A 12,397-nucleotide genomic window follows, 5' to 3' on the forward strand; every position below is an offset into this window, starting at 1 on the left:
CGCCACGGCGTCTCGCCTAATTCATTGGAAGGCACACATTCGTTTGTTGGCGAAAGCCAACCAGTACTGCTTTCGTTAATTAAGAAAGAACTGAACATTCAACGTAGTCCAGTCAAAAAAAAAAAACATTTAAAACGTAGTTCAAACACAGCGAAGAAGACTAATCGAAGGAACACACTTCCGCTCCGGCTGTCCGAACACACGAGCTAGCTCCAGGCCGCAGCTATCATGCTCCTGGGGACTCACGCTAGTTGGCTTGGATCCGTGTATCCTTCGCAGATTGTTTTCTCTCATCCTACATATCGGCCAAGCAAAGACATACGCACTCCTGACACAAGTCTCTTGCTCTTATTAAGCTCAGCTTTCGTAGAAGTGGGCAGCGGCACTGGGTGGACGGTCTATCCGCCCTTAAGCAGAAAACAAAAGATATCTATTCTAGTTCTATCATCAGCTATGGGTTCGAATCTAAGAGAAATTCTAGATAATGTTTCCTACCCTGAAATTTTCTTGTCTTTCTCGAATGCTAAGGAGAAGAAGAGGATTGAGTCAAAAGAAAAAGCTATTTTAGAGTTTTATCAACAATTTGCTTGTGTAGGTGGGGACCTGGTATTTTCGGAGTCCTTATGTGAGGAATTACAAAAGAAAATTTTTCAACAAAAATGTGAATTAGGAAGGATTGGTCGACGAAATATGAATCGGAGACTGAATCTTGATATACCTCAGAACAATACATTCTTGTTACCACGAGATGTATTGGCCGCTGCGGATCAGTTGATTGGAATGAAATTTGGAACGGGTATACTTGACGATGACGATATGAATCACTTGAAAAATAAACGTATTCGTTCGGTTGCAGATCTGTTACAAGATCAATTCGGACTGGCTCTTGGTCGTTTACAACATGCGGTTCAAAAAACTATCCGTCGAGTATTCATACGTCAATCGAAACCGACTCCCCATACTTTAGTAACTCCAACTTCAACTTCGATTTTATTAATAACTACTTATGAGACCTTTTTTGGCGCATACCCCTTATCTCAAGTTTTTGATCAAACGAATCCATTAACACAAACTGTTCATGGGCGAAAAGTGAGTTGTTTAGGTCCTGGAGGGTTGACTGGGAGAACTGCAAGTTTTCGGAGCCGAGATTTTCATCCGAGTCACTATGGGCGTATTTGTCCAATTGACACGTCCGAAGGAATCAATGTTGGACTTACTGGATCCTTAGCAATTCATGCGAAAATTGATCACTTGTGGGATCTGTAGAGAGTTCGTTTTATGAAATATCTGCTGAGAAAGCAAAAGAAAAAAAAAGAGAGACAGGTGGTTTATCTATCACCCCCATCCCTATATAATCCCAAGGTATATATATATTGTGTGTGCGCGCGATGGATCAAGCATGCAGGGGGAAGAAACAGAAACAAGAGATGGATCGTTGATATATCCTTTTGATCTCTTAGATAGAGATGTGGCTGAACATCATCTTTATATGATTGAGTGGAGAATGAGGTGTGCGTGTATCTATAGAGAGAGTGAGACCAGCTGCGAGCTGAGGCGGTACAATGCGAAATATATAAACGCTGTTGGGTGGGACATGCATGATCCAAATTCATCAATCATACCTGCATGAACTTAATTACATTAGATCACACCGGTCTTAATTGTGCCGTTACGCTTCACTCGCCTTCAATTTCACCGATCGATCAAGACCAAGTAAAGAACTGAAGAACAACCCTACTCCGCAACTATCATGCTCCTCCAGAACCATATTTTACGTGACTGGGACCGGTGAACCCAAGAAATATAGCACTAGAGTTCAGTTTGGTGGGGTTGCTACAAACTCTGTTGCGCCAAACTTAATTTATAATTTGCTCTTGAAAAAATGAGTTCTTTGCAATAAATTTTACTATCAGGAAAGAAAAATACTGTAGCAAAAGTTCCATCGCACCATCAATGTTCTGGGGTAATACGTGCTATTTACCTAACAGACTAGTAACATTGAGAGTCCTTTTTATTCGAGACAAATTTCACGATAAAGGTATTTTCATCAGGCCTGACGTGTGGGCGCGTCTCCCCCTCTCAGCGCCTCTTGCTGCTCCTCGTAGCTCTCACTCGCCGAGTCCGTGATCTTGCTGTTGTATCGAGCGGATCCTCGTCTCTCTGCCTATTGGCACGGCATGGAACACCATATATACCATTTTCAAGCTGTTGGTGTTTGTTAGCGTTCATGTGATGCCATGCATTGGCCTGGAATAATTGCGACATGCATGTATTTGTGATATATCCCTCTCAAGCACGGGCAGGCGTATTTCTGATCCCTCTCATCCCTAACTAAGTACGTAGACTTGCCCGCAAAAATAAAAATAAAGCTAGGTACGTAGACTGCGTGTGTTTGCTGCATGCATGAGGGCTATGCCCGAGTCTTGGAGCTGACAAAAGGGGCCGGGATGAGGCAGCCGGCGCTGGGCTAAGATATATGTTTCCTACCTATAGCTGTATGAAGTTCTTTAGATGCAGATGTATATGTTTCCAGAATTCCAGTAGATCGAATCAGGTGTGGATATTCTGATCTTATCATGCCTGACTCATCGTTACATGGGTGAGATTTCAGACTTGAATGTTTTGATGAAGATGTACATCACAAATCAATGCAAAAGATATATGGGTCCACTGATGTCAGTGATGTGCATAATAAAGTCTCAGTGAGCAATAAGGATAGTTTCAACCAACAAGTCACCAATGTGCACAAGTTGACAGATCGAAATTGAATCAACAGAAAATGCACAAGACACATCGATTTACACGTGGAAAATATCTCCCTAAGATGAGGGGGCAAAATGTCAACCGGTCCACTCACAATCTTTCACTAGTGATAAAATAAATATTATAGTCCTACGTAGAACCTGTAGAGGATTACGACACCAACACAAATTCATCGAGTTACAAGTTTGGCAAAGGAAAAAGGGAATTTCAAGCATTCTGATGAACAACCAAAATCGAGGGATACTGCTACACATTACTACTAGTACACAAGAAAACAGAGTGATTTCAAGACCTGATGTTTTTTTTTATTCGCATTTGATTGTAAGTGAACTATGTTTGCTACCTCAACATTCTGGAGATTGGCACACCACCGAGCACTCAATTCTAAAAGGTACACCAGTACGTGGCTACCACTACGAGTACGAGTAGCTAGTACTATCTTTTTTGGAGTAGCTACTAGCTATAGTCAGGCAGCTTAGAACACTTGCCTAGCAATAAGAAAATGGAGCAGTTAGTTATAGGATGTTTCAGTTTCTAACTTTCTATTTTGTTATATCTCAAGGACATGATAAGTAGCTGAAAAGTCCAGTTTCGATGAGATTAATTATGAATTTGTTCGATGAGCTTGGTATTTATAGAGCTAAATTTAAATACTTAATTTAATAGAAATACAACTCCAATTTTTGCCAATCATATAATGTTATGCTTTAGCACTTTCCTAAACATTGTTTGCTTCGTGATCTCAGTCCAAATCCTGGCTCTTCCCCTGAAACTACATCACCTTAATTATAGGCTTCAGTAACTAGTTATACATGTGAAACATCTTGTACCTTATGGAACCAATAGGAATAATAATAACAGAGAGAAATATGAGGGGGGTCAATCGGCTCAATCATAAAGTGTGACACGTTGGCCTATAGTTTAATAGGATTGATAGAATACTCATATCAACAAGGTATAACTTATTTTTCGGGAGCCCATCCAAAAAGAATCTCAAAGTTAAGCATACTTAGCTGAGAGCAATTTGAGGATGGATGACTGACCGGAAAGTTTCTCTCGGAAGCGCATGAGTGAGGATAAAGTGTGCTGGAAAGACATGTGTTGGTCTGTGGGGCCAGTCTTAAAGCCTGGAGAGCTGTCAGGAGTGACGCTAGGGCGTTACATAAAGTGACCTGCAAATTGATGGATATGAAAGGCACCAGCGCTAACTATGTTAGAGCAAAAAATCAAACAAGATTATTTCGGTAGCACATTAATCTGCATCATCAAGAATCAATAACCAAAATAATGAAGCAAGATATTTAGGTAGGACACATTAATTAATCTGCATGATCAAGGCTCAATAACAAAAGATACGTCGTGTCTGAAACTGGCTGAATCCTAGATGGAACTTCTTCTTTTTTTACGAACATGGCAGTTGTGATGCCTTTTCAATTAGAAAGAAAGAACAGAGTCAAACTATTACAAACTTAGACAACAGCCGGTGCAAACTCAAAATAACGAGACAACATAGCCAACTTAGACAACAGCTGGCAAGGAGCAAACAAAAAAAAACTACTTCTCCCTTGCCTCCATCAAGAAGCTGAATTCATCCTCAATCAAATGACATAAAACAGCAGCAATCATCTCTTTATGCTGAAATACTCTGCAGTTTCTCTCTTTCCAAAGATGTCAAGCGATGAGTGCCGCCATGGAAATCTCCTTGTCCTTTTGGACAGATTTAGGTCTCAAAATGATTTGCCTTCACCAGGTCCGCAAAGAGGAACTCGTCGCCGCAATCCCCGCAATCCTCGGCCATCGAACACTGCATCTCTGCCAAACCTCCTTCGCAAATGGGCAGCTAATGATGAGGTGAGTCGTCGCCTCTAAACCCTGATCACACAAGGGACAAAGGGTATTGTGCGGCCATCCTCTAGCTGCCAATCTATCTGCCATCCAGAGCCTATTCTGCAATAGCAACCACATGAAGAACTGAACCTTTCCTTCCCCTTTGATGAACCTTGCCGAGTTGAGCAAAGGCTACGTGATCGACTGCACAAACCGCGCCGCATAAGCTGCGCTAGCCGAATACGATCCATCAGCCGAGAATTTCCAACAAATCGAATCTGGCACATCCTCCATATGCACTCTCTGCAGCCGGCCCCAGAGAAAAGCAAGCTGATGCGGATGAACATGCCATTTTTAGCAGGCCCCTCTATGAATATCAATTACAGGTGAATCAGAAGTACAGGATCGATCTCATGTTTGGTTCACTGGACTCTGAAAATGAATCCCCTAAATATATACTTCTGTTAGAAGAGATCTCAGCGGTGGCGGAGGATGGCATTTGGAGGAGACAGGTGCGCCGGCGTTGGAGCAGCAGAACAGGAGTGCACATCGGCAGTGACGATTCTGACCGCAAATACCGTTCTGCAAGGCAAGGTGGGTCCCAGCCCCACCGTTACTTTGGTGACGTGGCCAGAAGTGAGTCCCACTTACAATCTAAATGTTTTTCCTTCCTAACAATTCGCCCAATGATCCCAGAAACTGAAAGTTTTCGCCCTTTTGCACTTATTAGACCCAGCCATGACGTTTGGGAGTTTTGTGGTTCAGTTCATGATTGGCAGATCTTTTGTGGTTCATTTCAGCGACGATTGGCTCGTATTCCTGACCCCTCTCATACCTAGGTAGATGTGTGCGAGTTTCACAAGCAAAGCGAAGGAGAAAATGAGGGGCCAGGGGAAGAGAGATCAATCTTCTTAATCATAGATAGAGAGACGTTGTAGTTTGCATATATAGCATGAGGAGGCGGTAGATGATCAAGGGATGAGAGGGAGAATGTGTTATATATATTATATATAGGCCGGCCGGATGGCCATCAAGCTGGGACGACAAGTGAAAGTGGTGAAGATATATATGCGATGTAAAATAAAAGGTGGTGGGTAGAAGATGATTCAAATTTAGTGCACAAGGTCTGTAGGCTACAATGTAACGTACGTTCAAGCCACGTGGATAAGTTAACTGCCAGTACCGCTGCCGGACACACAAGCGCGGCACACGTTCTCTGTGCTCAGTAGATTTTTAACGTTTCTTTTTAGTTTTCATTGGTTCGTGCATATACTTTTTTTATCTTTTACTGAACTGAAATTAAATTAAAAAATTATTTTTAATTTTTAAAAAACGAATAGTAAATTTCAGAAAACCGTCCGCAGAACCACATATTTTAAGGCAGTTTGTCTGAAGTACCCAAAACTGAGTGGGGTTTGACGGTTTCATGTGGCTCCCACATGTCGGATGCCAAGTCAGCATCGACCCGACCCGTTAAACCGCTCAATTGCATTAATATATTCCCACCGCCCTCCCCTTTTCTCCCTTCCCTCCCAAATAACACCAGAAGAAACCCTATTAACCGACTACTAATGCGAATTATTGACGGAATAACTGGGGAAACTGTGATGATGATGGTTAAACAACGCTGTCCTTATCTTTTTTTGGGACAACATACATAATACGAGTTACGAAACGCTCCTTTTAGAAAGACTTCTCCGACGATAGGGAACTCGAGATCACACTTTATTTTTGTATCCGGCTAGAAACTAGCAGTCTCTCCAGTTACAAACTTAGGATTAAACGCAACCATTAGTTCTTAATGCTCATTGACGTACATCAGATGATCAGACTGAGACAGTTGCTGGTGGAAGGACACCCTTCAAGAAGGAGTAGAAAAGAACAAGCGCTCTCTTAGGCTGGAAGCTAGGAACCAGATGGCCAGCTCCCCGCACCGACGCAAACGTGAACCCTCCCTCGTATTGCTGAACATAGCCTCCAACCTAGATTTGATCGAGATCGATCAAGCTTATATTAGTCCAAACTTCATGATAGGATAAGATAAGAACTTGATCTTTTGGAAGTTATTTCATCGTTAATTACCTCTCTCTGAGGTGTGTACCACGGGCGCCACGGTTTTGTGACCGTCAGATTGAGATCCTTGATGGAGTACCTTGTCGCGGTAATCGGGCACACATCGTCCATGTCACCGCTGACATCGAATTAGCAATGCATGATGTCATAAATGAGCAGCAACTATGGATGACGAAACTTCTGTTCTTCAAATTTTGTATTTAAGGGAGTAATGAACTGCAAATGCATGTGTAATTTACCTGTATATCCAGACATTTAATCCGGCATCGACCAGCCAATTGATAGTTGGCATCATGGAAGCTGGGGAATCGGTCCAGCGTTTGAAGGGACTGTGGATAGAACATGTTGGGCGGTAAGCATATTTGGTTAAAAAAATAACTAAGAATAGCGGAGAGAGTTTGTACCGTGCCAGGGGTGTTACTTACGCGCATTGTAACCAATCTGTTCTGGTCCGAACATGCATCGCCGTCTGCACCTCCGGACGATTATAGTAGTCATGGATATAGAACCTGATGCACGGGTCATAGCCTGGTAACTGTATCAATTACAACAGTTAATCAGTGCCAGTTTTGATTTCGCCTTTACAGCGAAAACGCTATAAAAAATATCATTATAAAAGGTTCCCAAAAAATTGTATAGGTCAAGAAAGTGATGCTTTATTTACGTGTACAATGTCAAATCCAAACTCAATTGATCGAGTTTAGCAGATGGAATAAAGAAACAAATTCAACATTGTTGAAATATAATTCGAATCCGTTACCAACTATGCTAGACGTAATAGGATAGGTTTGGGCTTTGTGTTTGTATACGAGTTGAACTCGTTTTTCTTGTCCTATTAAGACTCATGTTTATTGCCCGTTATATATACCCATGTAGTCACACATAAAGATGGCCAGTCGTCTCGTGCTTGTAATACTCCAACGTAAGTGAAGTTGCGTTTTCGTGTGTTTGTGGTTTTTCCCGCGAGGGTTTTCACGTTAAATTGGTGTCTCAATTTTCGTAACAGCCACGTTGTTGAGATTAAACTTACGAGGCACTTCGGCGAGAGTTCAGTTCCGCCGAGTTTCCCCCGCGGGAAATTATTGCCGTTCCGCTGCCAACGCCGAGTCCGAGTTCGACGTCTTGCTGGTGTCGGTTTTAACCGACGGGTTTTATCCCGTTCCGCGCTGCCATCGCCGATCGCGGTGGTTGCCACCGATCCTACTCGGTTTCGTACTCGAGGCCGGATCGGACAGATCACAGAAGGAACCGTGATTATTAGAAGACCGCAGCAGCCAGACAGCAGCAGCAGCAACCGGTCCGTCCGAAGCAAGTCTCAGCAGTTCGCAGGCCACGTAGAGAGCAGCGGCAGCAAGCGACCGAAGCAATAAAGCAGCAGGCGTAGCAGTGCCAAACAATAACGATCGTGCTGATCATTGGCTCCGAGTCCAAGGCTGCAGCAGTACTAGTTCTCCACGTGACGTGGAGAAAGCTAGATCAACTTTTGATCCAAAATTGCTTGGTCCACACGGTGTCTACCAGGTACTATCTATTCAGTTTTTTTGCTCCGCGAATTAATTCAATCAAGGATTGTTTTCAGCTTGTACTACTTTGTGCATCCAATTTTATCTACTCATGGCTACCATGAAGTACGACCTTCCGCTCCTGGATCGTGACACAAGGTTTTCCTTATGGCAAGTCAAGATGCGGGCGTTATGGGCGCAAGTCGATTATGATGATGCACTGGATGCATTTGCGAAAAAAAAATCTGCTGACTGGACTGATGAGGAGAAGAGAAAGGATCGCAAAGCTCTGTCCCAAATTCAACTTCATCTACACAACAATATTTTGCAAGAAGTTTGGCTGAGAAGACAGCCGCCGCTTTATGGTCAAAGCTGGAAGAGATTTGCATGTCAAAAGATCTCACCAGTAAAATGCATCTGAAGCAAAAGTTATTTCTCCACCGACTGCAAGAAGGAGGTAATGTGTTAAATCACATCACTGAGTTTTAGGAGATTATATCTGACCTAGCGGCAATGGAAGTTAAGTATGATGAAGAAGATATGGGTTTAATGCTCCTATGTTCACTGTCAAGTTCTTATACCAATTTTAGAGATACCATATTATACAGTCGTGATACTCTCACGCTTAATGAGGTTTATGAAACTTTGCACTCCAAGGAGAAAATGAAGCATATGGTGTCTCACGTTGGTTCAAGTTCATCCCATGGTGAGGGATTATCTGTTCGTGGCAGGACAAATGAGAGGAGTTCAAATAATGGAAATAGAGGCAAATACAAGTTTTGCAAATATTGCAAGAAAGATGGGCATGAAATCTCCGAGTGTTACAAGTTGCAGAACAAGGAGAAAAGGAATGGCAAATTCAATCAGAAGGATCAACAAGAGGATGATGCCCGAGCCACCATTGTTAGCAAACAAGATTTTGATGGTGATGTTCTCGTTGTCGTTACCGGCGATTCCAAAATGAGAGATGTTTGGGTTCTTGATACAGCATGTACTTTCCACATGACTCTGCACCGGGAGTGGTTTGCAACGTATGAAGCGATGCCAAATGATTTTGTGTTTATGGGCGATGATTCGCCGTGTGAGATTGCAGGCATTGGCACCATTCAAATCAAGATGTTTGATGGCACCATCAGAACTTTATCGGATGTTCACCACATTCCGAGTTTGAAGAAAAATCTTATCTCTTTGAGTAATCTTGATAATAAAGAGTACAAATATTCAGGTGGAGATGAGATCGTCAAGGTCACAAAAGATTCTTTTGTTGTGATGAAAGGTGATATGAAGGCTGCAAATCTTTACCACCTTCGAGGTACGACAATTACTGGTAATGTTGATATGTTGACAAAACCAGTTTCTGCCAATAAATTTGAGTTTTGCTCAGGCTTAGTTGGTATTACTCACTAGTCATATGAACTTTGACGCACAAGGTGTTTATGCTCATTTGTTTGGAGGTGTTTACTTTCTTCGACTACTGGAGAGGATTCAGCTCAAGGTGGAGATTGTTGAAATATGATTCGAATCCGTTACCAATTTTCCTAGACGTAGCAGGATAGGTTTGGGCTTTGTGTTGGTATACGAGTTGAACTCGTTTTCCTTGTCCTATTAGAACTCATGTTTATTGCCCGTTATATATACCCCATGTAGTCACACCTAAAAATGGCCAGTCGTCTCGTGCTTGTAATACTCCAACATAAGTGAAGTTGCGTCTTCGTGTGTTCGTGGTTTTTCCCGCGAGGGTTTCCACGTTAAATTCGTGTCTCTCGTTTCTAATTTAATCTCAATTTTCGTAACAAATATGAATATTAGCTCTTCACTGTTTGCACTATTATTTGTAAGTTTCTCTTTTTTAATCCCTTTTAAATGTAACTGAGTTTTGATTTCAAATTTTTCATGTCTATAGAATATCCTACTTCTCCAACTACGCTATTTCTGTAAGAATTTTTTGAAACTTTTAAACATGGATTCTAGGCTGTTTGCACTATAAGAATGGTTTATTTGTCAATTTGTTAATGCTGATGATTCTATGAAGAGAAAGAACATTAATGTTGTAACGTACATAGCTGCTGGAGTGGAGACTGCCATCTTTCCCGTGGATGCAGACCGGCGCATATATGTTATACTGATCGATGTTCCCGATTGAGACGGAATCCTCAGCAATTGTGCACTCCTTGCCCTCAACCGGTCCGAAGCTGCAGTGCTCAATGATCAGACCCCACGCCTCGTCGGACATCACCCCGTGGTTCCACAAGAACTCCAGTGACCCCTTATCGTTCTTGGAGAAATCAAGCAATGGGTTGCCAACCTGCGTAAACCCAGAATTAGTCGTACGCTCTCGTCCAGCAATAAAATAACTCTAATCGGTCGGGGATCGGTCGACTTACGAAGATTCCCTTGAGGTTCATGCCTGCGACGCCGAGTTTGCGGAGGGCAACGATGACGGCGGCGAGCTGAGGAACATAGTGGCCGCTGTAGCTCTCACCAGCGATGAAGAAGTCACGGCCCTTGTACTCAGGGAACCTCTCAAGCCAGTTGAGCAGGAAGATGTATGCGTCCACCGCCGTCCTCTTATCGCCGCTTGCTCTGTTCTCTGATGTCGTGTTGGAGTAGGAGAACCCGACGCCCGCCGGCGACTCCAGGAAGATGACATTTGCCACTGCAAAACGCATGCAAGACATGACAACCATCAGTGGAACCTAACAAATTGTACGGTATAATCTCTCCGTTTCAAAATGTAAGGCGTATAACTTTTGCAACAGCTTACCGTTGTTCCACGCGTGCCGGTTTCTGCTAAGGGTCTTGCCGTCAGGGTTGACGCGGAACGGGCCGAGCTCGGCCATGGCCCCGGCGCCCAGCGAGGAGCATCCTGGCCCACCGTTGAGCCAGAGGACGAGCGGCTTGGATGAGGCCTGGTAGGGGGCCTCGACGAAGTAGTAGAAGAGCGCGCGGCCGTGCTGCTCGTTCACGGTGACGTAGCCGGAGTACTGGCCGAAGTTGACGCGCGGTGGCTGGCCGGGCATCGCCGCGATCCTGTCGGCCTCCCTCGCGCCCGGCGCCGACGGAGGGCAGCTCGTCGGCAGGTTGCTGAAGCTGCTCTCCGGGTCGGCCCATGTATCATCATCATCATCATCGACAGGCCCATTAGCAGCTTGCGTGATCTGGGCCCTGGATTTGAGAAAGCTCCTGAGCACATCTTCTTCTTGCTGCAGGACGGTCCCATGCGTCAGCGATGATGATGATGACCCCAGCTGCAGGATCACCAGCGCCACCGCGAAATAGTACGAGTTATGCTTCCTCATCGTAATTCCCAGTTAATTACTTGCTGAGCTAGGATAAGTAGGTCATTTTGGTGTTTATATAGGCAGTGAGTGACCAGAGGAGGTTTTCGGACATTCCAAGAGAGCTTAATTTGCAGTTTAGGATTCTCCGAAATCGATGCTAATCCAAACGACGGGACAGAGGTGACAACTGACCAACATTTCCCCCGGTGACAGCATTGCTTACTCACGTGTACGAAGAGACAAACTTATACATTGCTCGGTCCAACTTATTCAGCTAGCTAGCGTCCTGGTCGTTCAACAACTTGCGCTGGCTTGGTCCACGCAAACCCAGCCCAAATTAATCTAAAGAGACAGCTGGGCTGCGACATTGGTAATAACATGCCCTGTATCAAGAAATTGTGTTCAGCCCTGTTAATTTGTTTGAACCAGTAAACATGTGTAAGTAATGCATCGGAAATGCCGACCGTTGCGGCAAATTGTGCTCCCGTTAAATTAAGAAAGCCATGTCGTACGTCTATTTAACGCCTAGAACTAGGTGGCAAACTGGCAACTACGACCAACATACGGAAATACCGAATCGAAAAAACCGGAACTGAACCCGAATATACGGTAGTAGTCTACTTGTGCGAAAAAAGAACTAGTACCAGCTGTTTTCAGTTTTCCCACGAATATGCATGGCACGCAGTACAAAGATGCGTCGCTGATCCTGATCGATCACCAGCGGCTCCCTGCTGCGTGCTGACGACATGGTCATGCCCAGATTGGGAAATTGAACAGAATCGGCGAACTAGGGGCCCAGGCGGGAGTAGTTCTTGGCCTGCTCTGGCCCAAAGGGAGGAGGGCACATTTCATTTTAGAGCATCTTCTGCAGCTCCTAAATATCGATTTTAAATTCTTGACTTAAATTTGCCCAAATATGGATGTATCTATTCTTAAAAGGCGTCTATATAC

The 12,397-nt window shown here is 43.8% G+C and overlaps 1 protein-coding gene across 1 annotated transcript; it reads right to left on the minus strand.

Annotated features, from left to right (window-relative positions):
* Positions 1–6,292: 6,292 nt before the first annotated feature.
* On the minus strand, positions 6,293–11,470 carry LOC100843611 (serine carboxypeptidase-like 40). The gene is made up of 7 exons (XM_010240575.2): positions 10,930–11,470; positions 10,550–10,821; positions 10,225–10,470; positions 7,089–7,198; positions 6,903–6,992; positions 6,673–6,781; positions 6,293–6,572 (listed from the first exon to the last, which is right to left on the minus strand). Exons 1-7 carry the CDS (start codon positions 11,462–11,464, stop codon positions 6,417–6,419), a joined length of 1,518 nt encoding a protein of 505 aa, XP_010238877.2. The 5' UTR covers positions 11,465–11,470; the 3' UTR covers positions 6,293–6,416.
* Positions 11,471–12,397: the final 927 nt, after the last annotated feature.

This window comes from Brachypodium distachyon, chromosome 4 (assembly GCF_000005505.3).
Source record: "Brachypodium distachyon strain Bd21 chromosome 4, Brachypodium_distachyon_v3.0, whole genome shotgun sequence".
Lineage (NCBI taxonomy): Eukaryota > Viridiplantae > Streptophyta > Magnoliopsida > Poales > Poaceae > Brachypodium > Brachypodium distachyon.

Coding starts and splice junctions, on each gene's coding strand:
- LOC100843611 (XM_010240575.2), bottom strand. CDS start 11,464: ATGAGGAAGCATAACTCGTACTATTTCGCGGTGGCGCTGGTGATCCTG. Junction 6,782..6,902: donor TTAAATGTCTGGATATACAG/GTAAATTACACA, acceptor ATTCGATGTCAG/CGGTGACATGGACGATGTGT. Junction 6,573..6,672: donor GGTACACACCTCAGAGAGAG/GTAATTAACGAT, acceptor GATCAAATCTAG/GTTGGAGGCTATGTTCAGCA.